The 21,625-nt window shown below is 47.4% G+C and overlaps 1 protein-coding gene across 3 annotated transcripts in view; it reads left to right on the plus strand.

The window, feature by feature from the left end:
- Window positions 1–1,131: 1,131 nt before the first annotated feature.
- Window positions 1,132–21,625, plus strand: part of LOC115102882 (EMILIN-3-like) — a 42,109-nt gene continuing 21,615 nt past the window's right edge. For all 3 annotated transcript variants that reach the window (XR_003859505.2, XM_029623296.2, XM_029623297.2), the window contains exon 1: window positions 1,132–1,856. Coding sequence is in view for 2 of the 3 variants with exons in the window: in XM_029623296.2 (XP_029479156.2) it covers window positions 1,657–1,856 (200 nt within the window). In the remaining variant the exon portion in view is untranslated. The remainder of the gene's footprint in view (window positions 1,857–21,625) is intronic.

Here is a 21,625-nt window from a genome sequence, read left to right on the forward strand (position 1 = left end):
GCTGTAAGGGCCATTTGACCAAGAAGGAGAGAGATGGAGTGCTCCATCAGATGCCCTAGCCTCCACAATAAAAATACATTTAAAAAAGTAACCTTTATTTAACTAGGCAGTCACCCGACCTAAACCCAATTGAGATGGTTTGGGATAAGTTGGACTGCAGAGTGAATGAAAAGCAGCCAACAAGTGCTCAGCATATGTGGGAACTCCTACAAGACAGTAGGAAAAGCATTCCTCATGAAGCTGGTTGAGAGAATGCCAAGAGTATGTAAAGCTGTCATCAAGGCAAGTGTCACACCCTGATCTGTTTCACCTGTCCTTGTGCTTGTCTCCACCCCCCTCCAGGTGTCTCCCATCTCCTACTTATCTCCTGGGTATTTATACCTGTTTTTCTGTCTGTCTGTGCCACTTCGTCTTGTTTGTTCAAGTCTACCAGCGGTTTGTCTCAGCTGCTGCTTTTCCCCAGTCTCTCTTTTTCTCTCCCTCCTGGTTTTGACCCTTGCCTGTACTTACTCCGCGCCTGCCTGCCTGCCGTCCTGTACCTTGGCCCCACTACTCTGGATTATCGACCCCTGCCTGACTTGACCTGTCGTTTGCCTGCCCCTGTTGTTGCAATAAACATTGTTACTTCAACACAGTCTGCACTTGGGTCTTACCTGAAACCTGATACAATAATTGGCTACTTTGAAGAATCTCAAATATAAAATATATTTTGATTTGTTTAACACTTTTTTGGTTATTACATGATTCCATATCTGTTATTTCATAGTTTTGATGTCTTCACTATTGTTCACAATGTACAACAATGGAAAAGGAAAAACCCTTGAATGAGTAGGTGTGTCCAAAATTTGGACTGGTACTATATATATATATTATATATATATATTCCCCTTTCTCTAATCACCAATTGTATTGTTAATTTTTTACTGTTATTGTTGATGTCATATAGCTTTAGCAACAGTGGCCTTGCCATTCATGCTAATAAATCTTATCTGAATTTGAGAGAAAGTATGGGGTTGTTCCTCTGTGTCTGGGCTGGGTAGCATTTCAGGGCAGGGCTAAGGATAGGGGTAGGGCCTGGGGAGGGACAGGGGATATACAAATGGCTACTGCCTGTCAGCCTGCCCCCTCATAGTCAGTAGTAGAGCACGCTGCTCCACACACACACCCTTATACACACACAGAGCACAGAAGACGGAAGAAGCTGAGTCAGAAACGTCCACCCTTTCACACACACACTTGCATGTGTATATGGATATGTGGCATTCCTAGACACCATCTCTATCTATCTCTCTCCTTTACTTTACCTTTGGTTGTGCTCTCTCCCTCCCTCTTTCCCTCTTCCCTTCTCCTTCTCTAGTTTTCCTTCTGCTCTGCCTGTCGCTGGCAGTTGTCTGAGAGAGTGTGTGTTGAAGAAAACAGAAGAGAAGAGGTGCAGGACGGGTCAGGATGCTGTGGACTCTGCAGATGTATGCGTCTACAGGTTTCCCTCAGGGCTGACTGAAGACAAGACAAAAACACTCGAGGCACCAGGATCCTAACACACAGCTTGTCTGTTTTTTTCTCCTTTGGTTCTCAATCGGTCCATCAGTTGTTCATCTTTGTCCTCCTTTTTGGTGCTTTTCCACGGGTTATTTTGGAAGCCACCCAGAAGAGAAAATGAGGTCCAGGATGCCTCAAGCCGCTTTGCAGCCCTTTTTTCTAGGACTGTTGCTGTCACTGGTGGACGCCAAAGGAACCTTCTATGGAACAGGCCATGGGAACCCGCTCTATGGAGGAGGCCATGGCAACAGATACAACCTGTACAAGTCTGGAGCCAACTCACACTACAGCCCGGGCAAACCCTTGGGCCGTCACAAGTAAGTGCACCTCCTGAAACTGTCTCTAGCCTCACCTGTACAAGGAATACTTTGTAATGACTTGGATTCATACAGCACCTCGCCAAGTGCTCAAAGTGATTTACATGGCAATAGGGATTTCCATTGATTTCCATCTTATCCAAAGCCATTTACAATACTACAGGGGATCAAATGTTTTTATTGTTAACGTTTAGACAAGTACACGTGAACAAAGAAACAACCCCCTCCCCCCACAGGACTTCCTAACCCATAGTTAGATTCCTGGGTCACAATATCAGTCTTACAGAGATACGCTGATGTAAGAACCATTATGTGTCTTTCACTTGCTCCATGCGTATATGCTACAGATATTTCCATGTTTATAATGTCCATGAGTTACAGAAGCCACTGCTGTCTGTTTAAAGAATGAGGAGCCTGCCAACACGAGGCTCTCGTTTTTCTGGCCCTTGAATGTTTTTGGTACACCTACTGGAGAGCTCTTCTTTATCTACACCCATTCAGCATCGTTCAGACCCTCATAAGCCTTAGCCCCACCCATCACTTTAAGGATTCACATGTCAAGACTAAAAGTGGTAAAAGTAGTAGCTTACAATAAGGAAGAACTCCAGGTAACAATACCCAATCCTTGGCCTATATCCTAATCTGACAATGGTGCATGTCATGTTGTTTATCACATTACGGTCTCTGGTAAGCACACACTATCAAAAAATAGCTACGTTGATTTGACTCATGCACAAAGATATAAAGTGTCCAAATAAAAATATTGTATAAATATTTTGTAATTATTAGATGACACATGCCCAACACGCTTGTCTAAATTGATAAATCATGTGAAGGAAATAATATAACCACCCCTAGACATGTACACATGTTCATGAAATACAATAGATGGCCGTAATCACCCACAGACACACCTGGCTAACTTGACGTGTCATGTAATCATCTGGCGAAGTGGAGTTTGTTTAGACATGTAGCTAAACGATGAGCCGGCATAATCCCAACTCATATTACTACCAATACAAACTCTTCCGAAGAGGAGAGGCGAAAAGGATCAGAGGACCAATGTGCGGCGTGGTAAGTGTCCATGGTTCTTTTTAATAAGAAATAGTACACATGAACAACTGAATACAAAAACAATAAACGTGGAATGAACGAAACCCAGAACAGTACCGTGTGGTGAAAAACACAGACACGGAAACAAACACCCACAAACACACAGTGAAACCCAGGCTACCTAAGTATGATTCTCAATCAGAGACAACTAATGACACCTGCCTCTGATTGAGAACCATACTAGGCCGAAACATAGAAATACCCAAATCATAGAAAAACAAACAGACTGCCCACCCCAACTCACGCCCTGACCATACTAAATAATGACAAAAGAAAGGAAATAAAGGTCAGAACGTGACACAAACATTGTCATAGATTTAGTATTAATCTGCAGGTAGCTACAGAGCTAACCAGCTAGGTAACATTAAGCTATAACTGTAAAATATACACAGGGAGTCAGGAAGCAGGTGCAGAAGGTGAGTTTAATAATAGTAAACATGAAGATCATACAAAACAAGAGATGCTAAATTCAGGGTGTAAATATTGATGAGAAAAATAAATAAAAAGTTGTAGTTTTTTTGCCCTCATCAATCTACACACAGTACCCCATAAAGACAAAGCAAAAGCTGTTTTTTATACATTTTTGCCAATGTATTACAAATAAAAAACAGAAATATTACATTTACTTAAATATTCAGACCCTTTACTCAGTACTTTGTTGAAGCACCTTTGGCAGCGATTACACCCTTGAGTCTTCTTGGGTATGATGCTGCAAGCTTGGCACACCTTTATTTGGGGAGTTTCTCCCATTCTTCTCTGCATATCCTCTCAAGCTCTGTCAGGTTGGATGGGGAGCGTCGCTGCACAGCTATTTTAAAATGGGTTCAGGTCTGTCTCTGGCTGGGCCACTCAAGGACATTCAGAGACCTCTCCTGAAGCCACTCCTCGTTGTCTTGGCTGTGGGCTTAGGGTCGTTGGTTTGTTGGAAGGTAAACCTTCGTCGCAGTCTGAGGTCCTAAGTGCTCTGGAGCAGGATTTCAGAATCTCTCTGTATTTTGCTCCTTTCATCTTTCCTTCAACTCTGACTGGTCTCCCAGTCCCTGCCGCTGAAAAACATCCCCAAAGCATGATACTGCCACCACCATGCTTCACCGTAGGGATGGTGCCAGGTTTCCTCCAGATGTGACGAATGGCATTCAGGCCAAAGAGTTCAATATTGGAGTCTGAGAGTCTTTAGCTATCTTTTGGCAAACTCCAAGTGAGCTGTCATGGGCCTTTTACTGAGGAGTGGATTCCGTCTGTCCTCTCTACCATAATGGACAGATTGGTGTACTGCTGCAGAGATGGTTGTCCTTCTGGAAGGTTCTCCCATCTCCACAGTGAAACTATGGTGCTCTGTCAGAGTGACCATCGTCTTCGCGGTCACCTCCCTGCCCAAGTCCCTTCTCCTCTGATTGCTTAGTTTGGCCGGGTGAACAGCTCTAGGAAGACGCTCTGTGGTTCAAAACTTCTTCCACTTAAGAATGATGGAGGCCACTGTGTTCTTGGGGACCTTCAATGCTGCAGAAATGTTTTGGTGCTCTTCCCCAGATCTGTGCCTCGACAATAGCCTGTCTCAGAGCTCTACGGACAATTGCTTCAACCTCATGGCCTGGTTTTTGCTCTGACATGCATTGTCAACTGTGGGACCTTATATAGACAGGTGTGTGCCTTTCCAAATCATGTCCAATCAACTGAATTTACCACAGGTGGACTCCAATCAAGATGTAGAAACATCTCAAGCATAATCAATGGAAACAGGATGCAAATGAGCTCAATTTCGTGTCTCATAGCAAAGGGTCTGAATACCTATGTAAATAAGGTTATTTTTATTTAAATTTGCAAAAATGCTCTGTTTTACAGAGAATGCTGCGACAAACAAAAAACATTCATTCAGTGGCAGTCCTGTGGGTCGAAAACACCTCGTTGATGAGAGGTCAAAGGAGAATGGCAAGAATCGTGCAAACTAACAGGCTTTCTGACCACCAACAGGAATATTACAGCGGAGTACAACAGTGGTGTGCAGAACAGCATCTCTGAATGCATAACTCGTTGGTCCTTTTCACGGATGGGCTATTGGAGCAGACGACCACTCTGGGTTCCACTCCTATCAGCTAAATACAAGAAGTAGTGGCTGCAGTGGGTACGCAATCACCAACACTGAACAATTTAGGATTGGAAAAACATTGCCGGTTCCTGTTACGTCGTGCAGGGTCAGGATTTGGCGTAAGCAACATAAGTCCATGGCCCTATCCTGTCAGGTGCCAACAGTATAGGCTGGTGGTGGTGGTGTAATGGTGTGGGGTATGTTTTCCTGGCACACGTTAGGTCCCTTCATACCAATTGAGCAATGTTTCCATGCCCAGAAGAATTTATGCTGTTCTGGAGGCAAAAAGAGGTTTGACCAGGTACTAGATGGGTGTAACTAATACACTGGCCACTGATTGTATTTTGGGTAGGTTAAAACCTTACTACTACCAGGCAGGATCTCCTCAACGTCAGCCTTGAGGCTTGTGACAAAATAACAACCCACCGGGCAAACTATGTAATTTCAAACGTGGATAATTGGGTCATATTTGGCTGAGACCGATCGTTGTAATCGATGAGATTACAACATGGGAGACCAAAGGGTAGCTGTAGATAGATTTGATTCTCCACTAGGCGTTGCTGCCCAGCCTATTGTATTTTTTTCTAATGGTGGATATAATGCTGAAGATCTGACCAAACATTAGATACACCCCCCCCCCTTGTCTTCAGAACAGCCTTAGTTTGTCAGGGCATGGACTCTACAAGATGTCGAAAGCGTTCCACAGGGTTGCTGGCCCATGTTAACTGCAATGCTTCCTTCAGTTGTGTCAAGTTGGCTGGATGCCCTTTGGATGGTGGACCAAAGGACACACATGGGAAACTGCTCAGTGTTAAAAACCCATTGCAGTTCATTACACAAACCGATGCGCCTGGCACCTACTACTACCCCGTTCAAAGGCACTTAAATCCTATTTTCTTGCATATTCACCCTCAGAATACACAATCCATGTCTCAATTTTCTCAAGGCTTAAAAATCCTTCTTTAACCTGTCTCCTCCCCTTCATCTACACTGATTGAAGTAGATTTAAGAGGTGACATTGTCACGACTTCCGCCGAAGTTGGTTCCTCTCCTTGTTCGGGCGGCGTTCAGCGGTCGGCGTCGTCGGTCTTCTAGTCATCATCGTTCCACTTTTAATTTTCCATTAATTTTGTCTTGTCTTTCCACACACCTGGTTTCAATTCCGTCATTGCACCCTCTGTTCCCCCCCATGTCCTTGTCTGGAATTGTTTATTATAAGTGCTTGTGCACGTTATTCTGGTGGCGACGGAGGGTTTTGTACCCATTGTATTTATTATTCTGTTTATGGGGATTTTTATTATTAAACTGCACCGTTGTAACACAGTTTTTGCTCTCCTGCGCCTGACTTCTTTGCCGCCTGTATGCACCCCAGAATTCCGGACCAAACTTATGGAGTCAGCGGGAGCAGGTACCCCGGGTATAGGGGTGGAGGAGCACGTCCAGGAGCACACAGCAATGCTCCACCATCTTGTCACCACCATGGACCGCGTTGTCCAGACAAAGGTAAACTGGGAGAGACAGGGAGTTCTACCAGTGCCTCCACCAGCACAACTGGGGTATCCACTACACGCCCCTCCTTCTCCTGGTCCCAGTGGGATTCGTCTCTCCCTTCCCCAGGAATACGATGGGACAGCTGCGAACAGCCAGGAGATCCTGTTGCAGCTAGACTTGGCAATCATCCACCCAGCTCCTTCGGGCCGTAAGAGGGTGTCCGCCCTCATCTCGTGCCTCACCGGGAAAGCCCTAGAGTGGGCCAACACCGTGTGGAGAGAGGGAGATGCTGCATTGGACCAGTTTGAGGAGTTCATCCTCCGTTTCTGGGCAGTCTTCGACCACCTGTGCGTGGGTAGAGCGGTGGGTGAATGCCTCTTCCATCTGAGGCAGGGGACGAGGAGCGCCCAGGAGTTTGCCCTGGAGTTTCAGACCCTGGCTGCCGGCGCGGGATGAAGCGACAGGGCCCTGATTGACCATTATCGCTGCAGTCTGCGCGAGGATGTCTGTCGGGAGTTGGCCTGCAGAGACACCACCCTCACATTCGACCAGCTGGTGGACCTGTCCATCCGGCTGGATAACCTGCTGGCTACCTGCGGACATCCAGATCGGGGTCTGTTGATTCCATCCCCCCGCACCCCTCTCTCCGATACCCATGGAACTGGGAGGGGCGGTGCACAGAGAGACCGGAGGGGGTTCCAGCTCGTGCACCATCTGTGGCCGTAGAGGTCACACTACCGGTCGGTGCTGGGTTGGTTCCTCTGGGTATCGAGGCAGCAGGCAGGGCGCTCTGGCGTCACCTCAGGTGAGTCGGCACCATTCTCACCCAGAGCCCTCTGTTGCACATATGTTTTTGTATGTAACTTTTCCTGAGTTTTCCCCGCATTCCCAGCATAAGGCGCTCGTCGATTCAGGCGCGGATGGGAATTTTATAGATAGATCGTTCGCCCAAAGTTTAAGGATCCCCATTGTTCCCGTGGCTGTGCCTTTTTCCGTTGACGCCTTAGATAGTCGACCATTGGGGGCAGGGTTGATTAGGGAGGCCACCACTCCTCTGGGCATGGTGACGCAGGGAGGTCACAAGGAGAGAATTAGTCTCTTCCTTATTGATTCTCCTGCGTTTCCTGTGGTGCTAGGCCTACCCTGGTCGGCTTGTCATAACCCCACTGTTTCTCGGCAACATAGGGCTCTCACGGGGTGGTCGCAAGAGTGCTCGGGGAGGTGTTTAGGGGTTTCCGTTGGTGCTACTACGGTGGAAAGTCCAGACCAGGTCTCCATCATGCGCATTCTCCCTGAATATGCAGATTTGGCTCTCGCCTTCTCCAAAAATAAGGCGACTCAATTACCACCCCATCAACGGGGCGATTGTGCGATAGAGCTCCTGGTAGACATTGCACTTCCCAGGAGTCACGTGTATCCCCTCTCACAGGCGTAGATGGCGGCTATGGAAACATATTTCTCCAAATCCCTGCATCAGGGGTACATTCGGTCCTCCACTTCACCCGCCTCCTCGAGTTTCTTTTTTGTGAAGGAGAAAGAGGGAGGTCTGCGCCTGTGTATTGACTATCGAGGTCTGAACCAGATCACTGTTAGGTATAGTTACCCGCTACTGCTCATAGCCACAGCGATTGAGTCAATGCACGTGGCGCACTTCTTCACCAAACTAGATCTCACGAGCGCTTACAACCTGGTGCGTATCCGGGAGGGAGACGAGTGGAAGATGGCTTTCAGTACCACCTCAGGGAACTATGAGTACCTCGTCATGAGGTACTGGTTGATGAATGCACCATCAGTCTTCCAAACCTTTGTAGACAAGATTTTCAGGGACCTGCATGGGCAGGGTGTAGTGGTGTATATTGCTGACATTCTGATATACTCCGCTGCATGCGCCGAGCATGTGCCCCTGTTGCGCAGAATGCTTGGTCGGCCTGTTGGAGCATGACCTGTACGTCAAGGCTGAGAAATGCCTGTTCTTCCAGCAGTCCTTCTCCTTCCTAGGGTACCGCATTTCCACCTCATGGGTGGAGATCGAGAGTGACTGCATTGCAGCCATGCGTAATTGGCCGACTCCCACCACGGTAAATGAGGTGCAGCAGTTCTTAGGGTTTGCCAACTACTACCGGAGGTTTATCCAGGGTTTTGGTCAGGTAGTGGCTCCCATTACATCACTGCTGAAGGGGGGCCTGGTACGTTTGCAGTGGTCGGCTGAGGCAGACAGGGCTTTTGGTCACCTGAGGGCTCTGTTTACCTCGGCTCCCATGCTGGCCCAACCGGATCCCTCTTTGGCATTCATAGTGGAGGTGGATGCTTCCGAGGCTGGGATAGGAGCTGTGCTCCATCAGCGCTCGGGTACGCCACCGAAGCTCCGCCCCTGTGCCTTCTTCTCGAAGAAACTCAGCCCGGCGGAGCGAAACTATGACATGGGGGACCTGGAGATGTTGACTGTCGTCAAGGCCTTGAAGGCGTGGAGACATTGGCTTGAGGGAGCTAAACACCTTTTTCTCATCTGGACTGACCACCGCAATCTGCAGTGCATCCAGGCAGCGAGGAGATTGAAACCTTGCCAGGCAAGGTGGGCCATGTTTTTCACCTGTTTTGTGTTCACCCTTTCCTACAGACCAGGCTCCCAGAATGTTAAGGCAGACGCATTGTCCCGGCTGTATGACACAGAGGAGCGGCCCATGGATCCCACTCCCATACTCCCGCCTCCTGCCTGGTGGCGCCGGTAGTGTGGGAGCTAGACGTGGACATTGAGCAGGCGTTACGTGCAGAGCCCAGTGTCCCGCTGGGCGTCTGTACGTACCGTCTGCTGTTTGTGACCGGTTGATCTATTGGGCCCACACGTCACCCTCCTCTTGTCATCCTGGAATTGGTCGGACAGTGCGCTGTTTGAGCAGGAGGTACTGGTGGCCTACCTTGGCTAAGGATGTGAGGGTGTCCTCCTGCTCCATGTGTGCCCATGCAAGGCTCCTAGGCACCTGCCCAGTGTGAAGCTACACCCATTACCCGTTCCACAACAGCCTTGGTCGCACCTGTCGGTGGATTCTCCCCCCTCATAGTGTAACACTGCGATTTTGGTCGTTGTGGATCGGTTCTCGAAGTCCTGTCGTCTCCTCCCTATGCCCGGTCACCCTACGGCCTTACAGATTGCAGAGGCCTTGTTTACGCACATCTTCCGTCACTACGGGGTGCCTGAGGATATAGTGTCTGATCGAGGTCCCCAGTTCACGTCGAGGGTCTGGAAGGCGTTCATGGAACGTCTGGGGGTCTCGATCAGCCTTACTTCGTGGTTTCACCCCAAGAGTAATGGGCAGGTGGAGAGAGTAAACCAGGATGTATGGCAGGTTTCTGTGGTCTTATTGCCAGGACTGGCCGGGGGAGTGGGCGGCGTTCGTGCCATGGGCCGAGATGGCACAGAACTTGCCTGGGGAGGATGTACTGTCACGACTTCTGCCAAAGTTGGTTCCTCTCCTTGTTCGGGCAGCGTTCAGCGTCGCCGGTCTTCTAGCCATCATCGATCCACTTTTCATTTTCCATTTGTTTTGTCTTGTCTTCCCACACACCTGGTTTCAACTCCATCGTTAAATGTTGTGTATTAACCCACTGTTCCACCCATGTCCTTTTCCAGAATTGTTTATTTTAAGTGCTTTTGCATGTTATTCTGGTAGGCGACGACGGGTTTTGTACCCATTGTATTGATTATTCTGTTTCTGATGATTTTTATTATTAAACTGCACCGTTGTAACACAGTTTTTGCTCTCCTGCGCCTGACTTCTCTGCCGCCAGTACGCACCCCTTACAGACATCAATAAAGCATCATAGCTTTCACCTGAATTCACCTTGTCAGTCTATGTCATGGAAAGAGTAGGTGTCCTTAAAATGTTGTATATTCAGTGTATTTTATAGGTTTGTCTATGTTGAAATTTGGTTACTATGATGACATAATCCTGTGGTTGAAATGTCACCCTCAAAACAGCATTTTATTTTGATTTCTTTTTTTAACTCCAATGTATTTTCCACATAGATTCCACGTCACAATACGTTGAACATTACGTTGAAACGACGCTGATTCAACTATTTTGTGCCCAGTGGGAAGTGTGTGTGTGTGACTTAAGTTTGTCAATGAAGTTATGACTGTGGTAAATTTGACTGAATTCCAGCCTCAGAGTAATTCAACTGTACAGTAGATCGACAGTAAGGGGCCAGAATGTGGCTACATTCTTTGTGCTCTAATGCTAGTAAAGCTTTTAATATTTTCTTGTCACCACCAAATACTTACTCAAGTGATAACATACAGTAGCTGGATCTGGGGGTTTTCTCCCTTTTCCTCATTTGATCATAAAACTTAAAAGAATTGTCATTGCAATTAAATTATTACATAAAAGAAGAACATAGGAATTGTTAGGAGTGATGCTGAAAGATGGGACTGTGAAAAACATTGCTGTGATGACTGTGAAGAACATTGCGATGTTCTGCATTGTAGAGAAAGAGAGTTCCACATGGCAGGTTGTTGTTTGGCCCTGGGGGTTTTCCGTTCTGTCCTTTTCTGTTGCTTGGCTTCCCCTGAGAGCTGTACCACTCTGGACAGCAGCCCACCTACCTGCTGCTTTCCTCTACCAGCCCCAGCAGACAGACCCTGACCTGGCCCTACTTAGTCTTTACCCTCCCCCTCCCTCCTCACCCCTCATTACCCTAATTCACCAGGGAGACAACCCCTTTCCTCTACCAGCCCCAGCAGACAGACCCTGACCCAGCCCAATTTAGTCTTTACCCACCCCCCTCCCTCCCCACCCCTCATTACCCTAATTCACCAGGGAGACAAACCCTTTCCTCTACCAGCCCCAGCAGACAGACCCTGACCCAGCCCCACTTGGTCTTTACCCTCCCCCTCCCTCCCCACCCCTCATTACCCTAATTCGCCAGGGAGGCAAACCCTTTCCTCTCCCAGCCCCAGCAGACAGACCCTGATCCAGCCCAATTTAGTCTTTACCCTCCCCCTCACCCCTCATTACCCTAATTCACCAGGGAGACTAACCCTGACCCAGCCCAACTTAGCATTTACCCCCTGTTTTACCCACCTCATCCTTACTTCTCCTCATTTTAATTCCCTCAGAGAGAGGGTCTGACTTAACAGTTTTCATCCCGACCCTCACCTACACTATATACTCACCATACCATTGCTCACTATATCTCACACACCCTCTCTCCCTTTCCTCAGTCACTCTCTCCCCTCAACCTCTCCTTCCCCCATCGCTCGATCTCACCCTCAACCTCCCCCTTCCTCCCTATCCCTCAACCTACCCTTCCATCTCACTCTTAAGCTTGCCCACCCCCTCCATCTCACCCTCAACCTCGCCCTTCCTCCATATCCCTCCATCTCACCCTCAACCTCCCCCTTCCTCCCTATCTATCCATCTCACCCACAACATTCTTATTGGCAGACTCGACAGCCTTGGTTTCTCAAATGATTGCCTCGCCTGGTTTACCAACTACTTCTCTGATAGAGTTCAGTGTGTCAAATCGGAGGGCCTGTTGTTCGGACCTCTGACAGTCTCTATGGGTGTGCCACAGGGTTCAATTCTCGGGCCGACTCTCTTTTCTGTATACATCAATGATGTTGCTCTTGCTGCTGGTGATTCTACATTTACATTACATTTAAGTCATTTAGCAGACGCTCTTATCCAGAGCGACTTACAAATTGGTGCATTCACCTTATGACATCCAGTGGAACAGTAGTGCATCTAAATCTTTTAAGGGGGGGTGAGAGGGATTACTTTATCCTATCCTAGGTATTCCTTAAAGAGGTGGGGTTTCAGGTGTCTCCGGAAGGTGGTGATTGACTCCGCTGTCCTGGCGTCGTGAGGGAGTTTGTTCCACCATTGGGGGTTTTGACTGGGCTGAGCGGGAACTGTACTTCCTCAGTGGTAGGGAGGCGAGCAGGCCAGAGGTGGATGAACGCAGTGCCCTTGTTTGGGTGTAGGGCCTGATCAGAGCCTGGAGGTACTGAGGTGCCGTTCCCCTCACAGCTCCGTAGGCAAGCACCATGGTCTTGTAGCGGATGCGAGCTTCAACTGGAAGCCAGTGGAGAGAGCGGAGGAGCGGGGTGACGTGAGAGAACTTGGGAAGGTTGAACACCAGACGGGCTGCGGCGTTCTGGATGAGTTGTAGGGGTTTAATGGCACAGGCAGGGAGCCCAGCCAACAGCGAGTTGCAGTAATCCAGACGGGAGATGACAAGTGCCTGGATTAGGACCTGCGCCGCTTCCTGTGTGAGGCAGGGTCGTACTCTGCGGATGTTGTAGAGCATGAACCTACAGGAACGGGCCACCGCCTTGATGTTAGTTGAGAACGACAGGGTGTTGTCCAGGATCACGCCAAGGTTCTTAGCGCTCTGGGAGGAGGACACAATGGAGTTGTCAACCGTGATGGCGAGATCATGGAACGGGCAGTCCTTCCCGGGAGGAAGAGCAGCTCCGTCTTGCCGAGGTTCAGCTTGAGGTGGTGATCCGTCATCCACACTGATATGTCTGCCAGACATGCAGAGATGCAATTCGCCACCTGGTCATCAGAAGGGGGAAAGGAGAAGATTAATTGTGTGTCGTCTGCATAGCAATGATAGGAGAGACCATGTGAGGTTATGACAGAGCCAAGTGACTTGGTGTATAGCGAGAATAGGAGAGGGCCTAGAACAGAGCCCTGGGGACACCAGTGGTGAGAGCACGTGGTGTGGAGACGGATTCTCGCCACGCCACCTGGTAGGAGCGACCTGTCAGGTAGGACGCAATCCAGCGTGGGCCGCGCCGGAGATGCCCAACTCGGAGAGGGTGGAGAGGAGGATCTGATGGTTCACAGTATCGAAGGCAGCCGATAGGTCTAGAAGAATGAGAGCAGAGGAGAGAGAGTTAGCTTTAGCAGTGCGGAGCGCCTCCGTGATACAGAGAAGAGCAGTCTCAGTTGAATGACTAGTCTTGAAACCTGACTGATATGGATCAAGAAAGTCATTCTGAGAGAGATAGCGGGAGAGCTGGCCAAGGACGGCACGTTCAAGAGTTTTGGAGAGAAAAGAAAGAAGGGATACTGGTCTGTAGTTGTTGACATCGGAGGGATCGAGTGTAGGTTTTTCAGAAGGGTGCAACTCTCGCTCTCTTGAAGACGGAAGGGACGTAGCCAGCGGTCAGGGATGAGTTGATGAGCGAGGTGAGGTAAGGGAGAAGGTCTCCGGAAATGGTCTGGAGAAGAGAGGAGGGGATAGGGTCAAGCGGGCAGGTTGTTGGGCGGCCGGCCGTCACAAGACGCGAGATTTCATCTGGAGAGAGAGGGAGAAAGAGGTCAGAGCACAGGGTAGGGCAGTGTGAGCAGAACCAGCGGTGTCGTTTGACTTAGCAAACGAGGATCGGATGTCGTCGACCTTCTTTTCAAAATGGTTGACGAAGTCATCTGCAGAGAGGGAGGAGGGGGGAGGGGAGGAGGATTCAGGAGGGAGGAGAAGGTGGCAAAGAGCTTCCTAGGGTTAGAGGCAGATGCTTGGAATTTAGAGTGGTAGAAAGTGGCTTTAGCAGCAGAGAGAGAAGAGGAAAATGTAGAGAGGAGGGAGTGAAAGGATGCCAGGTCCGCAGGGAGGCGAGTTTTCCTCCATTTCCGCTCGGCTGCCCGGAGCCCTGTTCTGATCCACCTCTATGCAGACGACACCATTCTGTATACTTCTGGCCCCTCCTTGGCCACTGTGTTAACTAACCTCCAGACGAGCTTCAATGCCATACAACTCTCCTTCCATGGCCTCCCAACTGCTCTTAAACGCAAGTAAAACTAAATGCATGCTTTTCATTGATCACTGCCCGCACCTGCTCGCCCGTCCAGCATCACTACTCTGGACGGCTCTGACTTAGAATACGTGGACAACTACAAATAACTGGGTGTCTGGTTAGACTGTAAACTCTCCTTCCAGACTCACATTAAGAATCTCCAATCCAAAATTAAATCTAGAATCGGCTTCCTATATTGCAACAAAGCATCCTTCACTCATGCTGCCAAACATACCCTCGTAAAACTGACCATCCTACCGATCCTCAACTTCGGTGATGTCATCTATAAAATAGCCTCCAACACTCTACTCAACAAACTGGATGCAGTCTATCACAGTGCCATCCGTTTTATCACCAAAGCCCCATACACTACCCACCATTGCGACCTGTACGCTCTCGCTCTCGCCAAACCCACTGGCTACAGGTTATCTACAAGTCTCTGCTTGGTAAAGCCCCGTCTTATCTCAGCTTACTGGTCACCATAGCAGCACCCACTCATAGCACGCGCTCCTGCAGGTATATCTCACTGGTCACCCCCAAAGCCAATTCCTCCTTTGGTCGTCTTTCCTTCCAGTTCTCTGCTGCCCATGACTGGAACGAATTGCAAAAATCTCTGAAGCTGGAGACTCACATCTCCCTCACTAGCTTTAAGCACCAGCTGTCAGAGCAGATTACAGATCGCTGCACCTGTACATAGCCCACCTATCTACCTACCTACCTCATCCCCATACTGGTATTTATTTATTTATTTTGCTCCTTTGTGGTATCCAGTTGTTGTAGTATCTATCTTGTCTCATCGCTACAACTCCCGTACGGGCTCGGGAGAGATGAAGGTTGAAAGTCATTCGTCCTCCGATTCACAACCCAACCAAGCCGCACTGCTTCTTAACACAGCGCGCATCCAACCCGGAAGCCAGCCGCACCGTGTCGGAGGAAACACCGTGCACCTGGCAACCTTGGTTAGCGCGCACTGCGCCCGGGCCCGCCACAGGAGTCGCTGGTGCGCGATGAGACAAGGACACCCCTACCCGGACGACGCTAGGCCAATTGTGCATCGCCCCACGGATCTCCCGGTCGCGGCCGGTTACGACAGAGCCTGGGCGCGAACCCAGAGTCTCTCATGGCACTAAATTCCTATGTGTTTTAACACCCAATTAAAATTAAACACTCTGTCAATTCCTAAGAATTTGTAAGACTCTTATTTGCATTAAATGGACAGAGACCAGTCTCAAAATCTATCAGCAGCGTTTATTCTCTAGAGTACTGAACATGATACAGTTTACCACAGGTTATAAACTGAAGATGACGTCATTCGTTTTCGTACTACCCCGTCTCATCTCCGCTCCAGGACAATGGCTGTATGGTTCTCAAGACTTACATAATTTATAACCAGAGCCAAGGTCTGCCTGTGTAGATAAGCATTCTAGCCAGTCTAGCGATAAATTCATTAATTTCTACCAAGGAACAGACAGTCATTGTTCTAATTCTTGATTATGATTACACAGATTATATTCAGTACTAGGGTTAAAAGAAAATTCATACATCTATGGTAACATAATAGTATTCTGATTAGTCCGTCCTGATTGAAATTTATTGATAAAAATTCCCTTAACATTTGCACCCCAGTATCTCTACCTGCACATTCATCTTCTGCCGATCTACCATTCCAGTGTTTAATTGCTATATTGTAATTACTTCGCCACCATGGCCTATTTATTTCCTTAACTTACCTCATTTGCACTCACTGTATATAGACTTTTTGTTTTCTTTTGTTCTACTGTATTATTGACTGTATGTTTGGTTTATTCCATGTGTAACTCTGTGTTGTTGTATGTGTCGAATTGCTACACTTTATCTTAGCCAGGTCGCAGTTGCAAATGAGAACTTGTTTTCAACTAGGCTACCTGGTTAAATAAAGGTGAAATAAATAAAAATAAAAAACCTCCCCTTTCCTCTCTATCCCTCCATCTCACCCTCAACCTCCCCCTTCCTCTCTATCCCTCCATCTCACCCTCAACATCCCCTTTCCTCTCTATCCCTCCATCTCACCCTCAACCTCCCACTTCCTCTCTATCCCTCCATCTCACCCTCAACCTCCCCCTTCCTCCCTATCTCTCCATCTCACCCTCAACCTCCCCGTTCCTCTCTATCCCTCTATCTCACACTCAACCTCACCCTTTCTCCATATCCCTCCATCTCACCCTTAACCTCCCCCTCCATCTCACCCTCAACATCCCCTTTCCTCCCTATCTCTCCATCTCACCCTCAACCTCCCCTTCCTCTCCATCCCTCCATCTCACCCTCAACCTCCCCTTCCTCTCTATCCCTCCATCTCACCTTCAACCTCCCCCTTCCTCCCATATCCCTCATCTCACCCTCAACCTCCCCCTTCATCTCACCCTTAAGCTCCCCACCCCCTCCATCTCACCCTCAAGCTCCCCCATCCTCTACATCCCTCTGTCTCACCCTCAACCTCCCCCTTCATCTCACCCTTAAGTGTTGATGCATTGGATTGGTTCCAGAACTACCTTTTTGACAGAACACAGTATGTAGCACAGGAGGGTATGAAATCTGAGTTAAGGCTTACAAAAGGAGTTCCCCAGGACTCATTTTTAGTTCTGATCCTTTTTAAACTGTATATAAATAATATAGGGAAGACTGTTGACTCTGCAAATCTCCATTTGTATGCTGATGACACATTCATTCTAGCGCGTCTAATATTGAGCCTTTTCAGGACTTACAGTTGGCCTTTAATGTCATTCAAAGGCAGCTTTTCCAATTGAAACTTGTGCCTAATGAAAGGAAAACAAAGTTTATGGTTCTCTTCCCTGAAAGTTAACAGATGAGTCAATTGCAGATCTTAACTATAAAACGCCAACAAATTGATAGGGTCACCTCCTATAAGTATCTTGGGATTTGGTTAGATGAGAAGTTGAATTTTAAACAGCACATTGATAACCAAGAAACTGAAGTTGAAATAGGGTTTCTATTTCAGGAACAAATCTTGCTTTTCAATGTTAGTCAGAAAGGATCTTGTTCAAAACACTTATTTTTAACCAGTGCTGAATTATGGTGGTGATATTGTCATGTATCATGGTGCTTTAAGATGTATTACAAATGCTAGATCACTGACCCATCACTGTGATCTGTATGCTATGGTGCAATGGGCCTCTCTTTCCACGAGGAGGCTAAAGCACTGGTACAATTTTGTGTACACAGCAAATAAGTAATTCAAATAAAATTTGATTGGTCACATTCACATGGTTAGCAGATGTTAATGTGAGTGCAGCGAAATGCTTGTGCTTCTAGTTTCGACCATGCAGTAATATCTAACAAGTAATCTAACAATTTCATGACAACTACCTTATACACACACAAGTGTAAAGGAATGAATAAGAAAATGTACATATAAATATATGGATGAGCGATGGCCGAACGGCATAGGCAAACATTATATTATAAACATTATATAAAGTGGCATTGCTTAAAGTGACTAGTGATGCATTTATTACATCGAATTTTTAATTATTAAAGTTATTATTAATAAAGGCTATAGATTTGAGTCAGTATGTTGGCAGCAGCCACTCAATGTTAGTGATGGCTGTTTAACAGTCTGATGGCCTTAAGATAGAAGCTGTTTTTCAGTCTCTCGGTCCCTGCTTTGATGCACCTGTACTGACCACGCCTTCTGGATGATAGTGGGGTGAACAGGCAGTGGCTCGGGTGGTTGGTGTCCTTGATGATCTTTATGGCCTTCCTGTGACATCGGGTGGTGTAGGTGTCCTGGAGGGCAGGTAGTTTCCCCCCGGTGATGCATTGTGCAGACCTCACTACCCTCTGGAGAGCCCTGCAGTTGAGGGCGGAGCAGTTGCTGTACCAGGCGGTGATACAGCCCGACGGGATGCTCTCGATTGTGCATCTGTAAAAGTTTGTGAGTGTTTTTGGTGACAAGCAACATTTCTTCAGCCTGCTAAGGTTGAAGAGGCGCTGCTGCACCTTCTTCACCACGCTGTTTGTGTGGGTGGACCATTTCAGTTTGTCCGTGATGTGTACGTCAAGGAACTTAAAACTTTCCACCATCTCCATTACTGTCCCGTCGATGTGGATAAGGGGTGCTCCCTCTGCTGTTTCCTGAAGTCCACGATCATCTCCTTTGTTTTGCTGACGTTGAATATGAAGTTATTTTCCTGACACCACACTCCGTGGGCCCTCACCTCCTCCCTGTAGGCCGTCTCATCGTTGTTGGTAATCAAGCCTACCACTGTAGTGTCGTCTGCAAACATGATGATTGAGTTTGAGGCGTGCATGGCTACGCAGTCGTGGGTGAATAAGGAGTACAGGAGGGGGCTGAGCAGGCACCCTTATGGGGCCCCAGTGTGGAGGATCAGCGGGGTGGAAATGTTATTTCCTACCCTCACCATCTGGAGGCGGCAAATCAGGATGTCCAGTTGCACAGGGAGGGGTCCCTTTGTATCTCTGTTATTTACTGACCAGAACTGTCACTCAATATAGTCTTCGTTCACAGTCGCTGCTGTCCTTGTCTGTTCCTTGTCTGTTTCTAAGGGATATGTCACAGGCAGACCACAACAGCAGATATATGACTTGAGTTAGCTGTCTCCAGGGCAGTGGAAATATAGGTAGGGTTCTCCTATCCTTGTGGGGACTTAAAATCCCCAAATGTCCCCACAAAGATAGTAAAATAAGGAAAACCATAACCCCTAAGCTTAAGCTTAGGGAACATGGGAAAGGTCCCCATGAGGACGAAGGCCATAAGCTAAGGGGTTACAATTAGTGTTAGGTTACAATTAGGGTGAGGGTAAAGGGTTAGTGGTTAGGTTTAGGTTTAGGAGTTAGGGATAGGGTTTGGGTTATGGTTAGGTATGGTTTTGAATGGAAATCAATAGGTCCACGCAAGAATAGAACAAAACATGTGTGTATGTGTGTCATTATCTGGAATTTATAACACATAAAAACACAACCAAGAACATAACACATATGTATAAAACTAGGTAACAAAATATATAGCCTAGAAATCACTACATAGAATTAACAGATCACAGCATTCTCTGTCAAGTCTTCAGCTGTGGGTCTGTTGGTGTTTTTTTCATGTTCGCATTTTTCAGTATTGTTGCAATGGAACATGTGATTCAACAGCTAACTGGGAGGGAATGTGCCCGCTCCTCATTGTTAGTGACAAGGAAGATAATGATCACAATGGTTCAAACTAAACTTGCATGGGATTTACACAAACAACAGAGGGCTACAGGGGGAGTATTGGTGAAAGGTTGTGTTTTTCACTCCAATCCTGCTCATTTGGATGTTGTCGGAGTCAAACAGACAGGCCTGGGTGAGATCTTTAAAGATCTCACAAAATCATTTTAGACCCAAGCCACCCCCTGTACCCAGACTTTGAACTACTCCCCTCTGGGCACAGATATAGGGCACCCCTCAGCAGGAAAAACAGAACTAGACAACAATTTGTGCCAGGTGTGATATCCCTCCTAAATAGCTCAGTCTATTGTTCCTATCGACTCAGTAAGGCCAGCAGGCTAGTCTCTTTTTATTGGTATGTGCAGTTGAAGTCGGAAGTTTGCATACACCTCAGTCAAATACATTTGAACTCAGTTTTTCACAATTCCTGACACTTAATCCCAGTAAAAATTCCCTGTTTTAGGTCAATTCCCTGTTTTAGGTCAGTCATTTTAAGAATGTGAAATGTCAGAATAATAATAGAGAGAATGATTTATTTCAGATTTTATTTCTAATATCCCATTCCCAGTGGGTCAGAAGTTTACATACACTCAATTAGTATCTGGTAGCATTGCCTTTAAATGGTTTAACATGGGTCAAACGTTTCGTGTAGCCTTACACAAGCTTCCCACAATAAGTTGGGTGAATTTTGGCCCATTCCTCCTGACAGAGCTGGTGTAACTGAGTCAGGTTTGTAGGCCTCCTTGCTTGCCTACGCTTTTTCAGTTCTGCCCACAAATTTTCTATAGGATTGAGGTCAGGGCTTTGATGGCAACGCCAATATCTTGACTTTGTTGTCCTTAAGCCTTTTTGCCACAACTTTGGAAGTATGCTTCGGGTCATTGTCCATTTGGAAGACCATTTTGCGACCAACCTTCAACTTCTAGAATGATGCCTTCAACATATCCACATAATTTCCTCCCTCATGGTGCCATCTATTTTGTGAAGTGCACAAGTCCCTCCTGCAGCAAAGAACCCACACAACATGATGCTGCCACCCCGTGCTTCACGGTTGGGATTGTGTTCTTCGGCTTGCAAGCATCCTCCTTTTTCCTCCTAACATAATGATGGTCATTATGGCCAAACAGTTCTATTTTTGTTTCATCAGACCAGAGGACATTTCTCCAAAAAGTATGATTTTTGTCCCCGGGTTATGTCGATATAGGACTCATTTTACTGTGGATATACATACATTTGTACCCGTTTCCTCCAGCATCTTCATAAGGCCATTTGCTGTTGTTCTGGGACTGATTTGCACTTTTCCCACCAAAGTACGTTAATCTCTAGGAGACAGAACGCGTCTCCTTCCTGAGCGGTATGACGCCTGAGTGATCCCATGTTGTTTATACTTGCGTACTATTCAAACCAAATCAAAATCAAATCAAATGTATTTATATAGCCCTTCATACATCAGCTGATATCTCAAAGTGCTATACAGAAACCCAGCCTAAACCCCCAAACAGCAAGCAATGCAGGTGTAGAAGCACAGTGGCTAGGAAAAACTCCCTAGAAAGGCCAAAACCTAGGAAGAAACCTAGAGAGGAACCAGGCTATGTGGGGTGGCCAGTCCTCTTCTGGCTGTGCCAGGTGGAGATTATAACAGAACATGGCCAAGATGTTCAAACTTTCATAAATGACCAGCATGGTCAATTAATAATAATCACAGGCAGAACAGTTGAAACTGGAGCAGCAGCACGGCCAGGTGGACTGAGGACAGCAAGGAGTCATCATGCCTGGTAGTCCTGAGGCATGGTCCTAGGGCTCAGGTCCTCCGAGAGAGAGAATGAAAGAGAAAGAGAGAGAGAATTAGAGAGAGCATACTTAAATTCACACAGGACACCGGATAGGACAGGAGAAGTACTCCAGATATAACAAACTGACCCTAGCCCCCCGACACATAAACTACTGCAGCATAAATACTGGAGGCTGAGACAGGAGGGGTCAGGAGACACTGTGGCCCCATCCGATGACACCCCCGGACAGGGCCAAACAGGAAGGATATAACCCCACCCACTTTGCCAAAGCACA

Source organism: Oncorhynchus nerka, linkage group LG20 (assembly GCF_034236695.1).
Source record: "Oncorhynchus nerka isolate Pitt River linkage group LG20, Oner_Uvic_2.0, whole genome shotgun sequence".
Lineage (NCBI taxonomy): Eukaryota > Metazoa > Chordata > Actinopteri > Salmoniformes > Salmonidae > Oncorhynchus > Oncorhynchus nerka.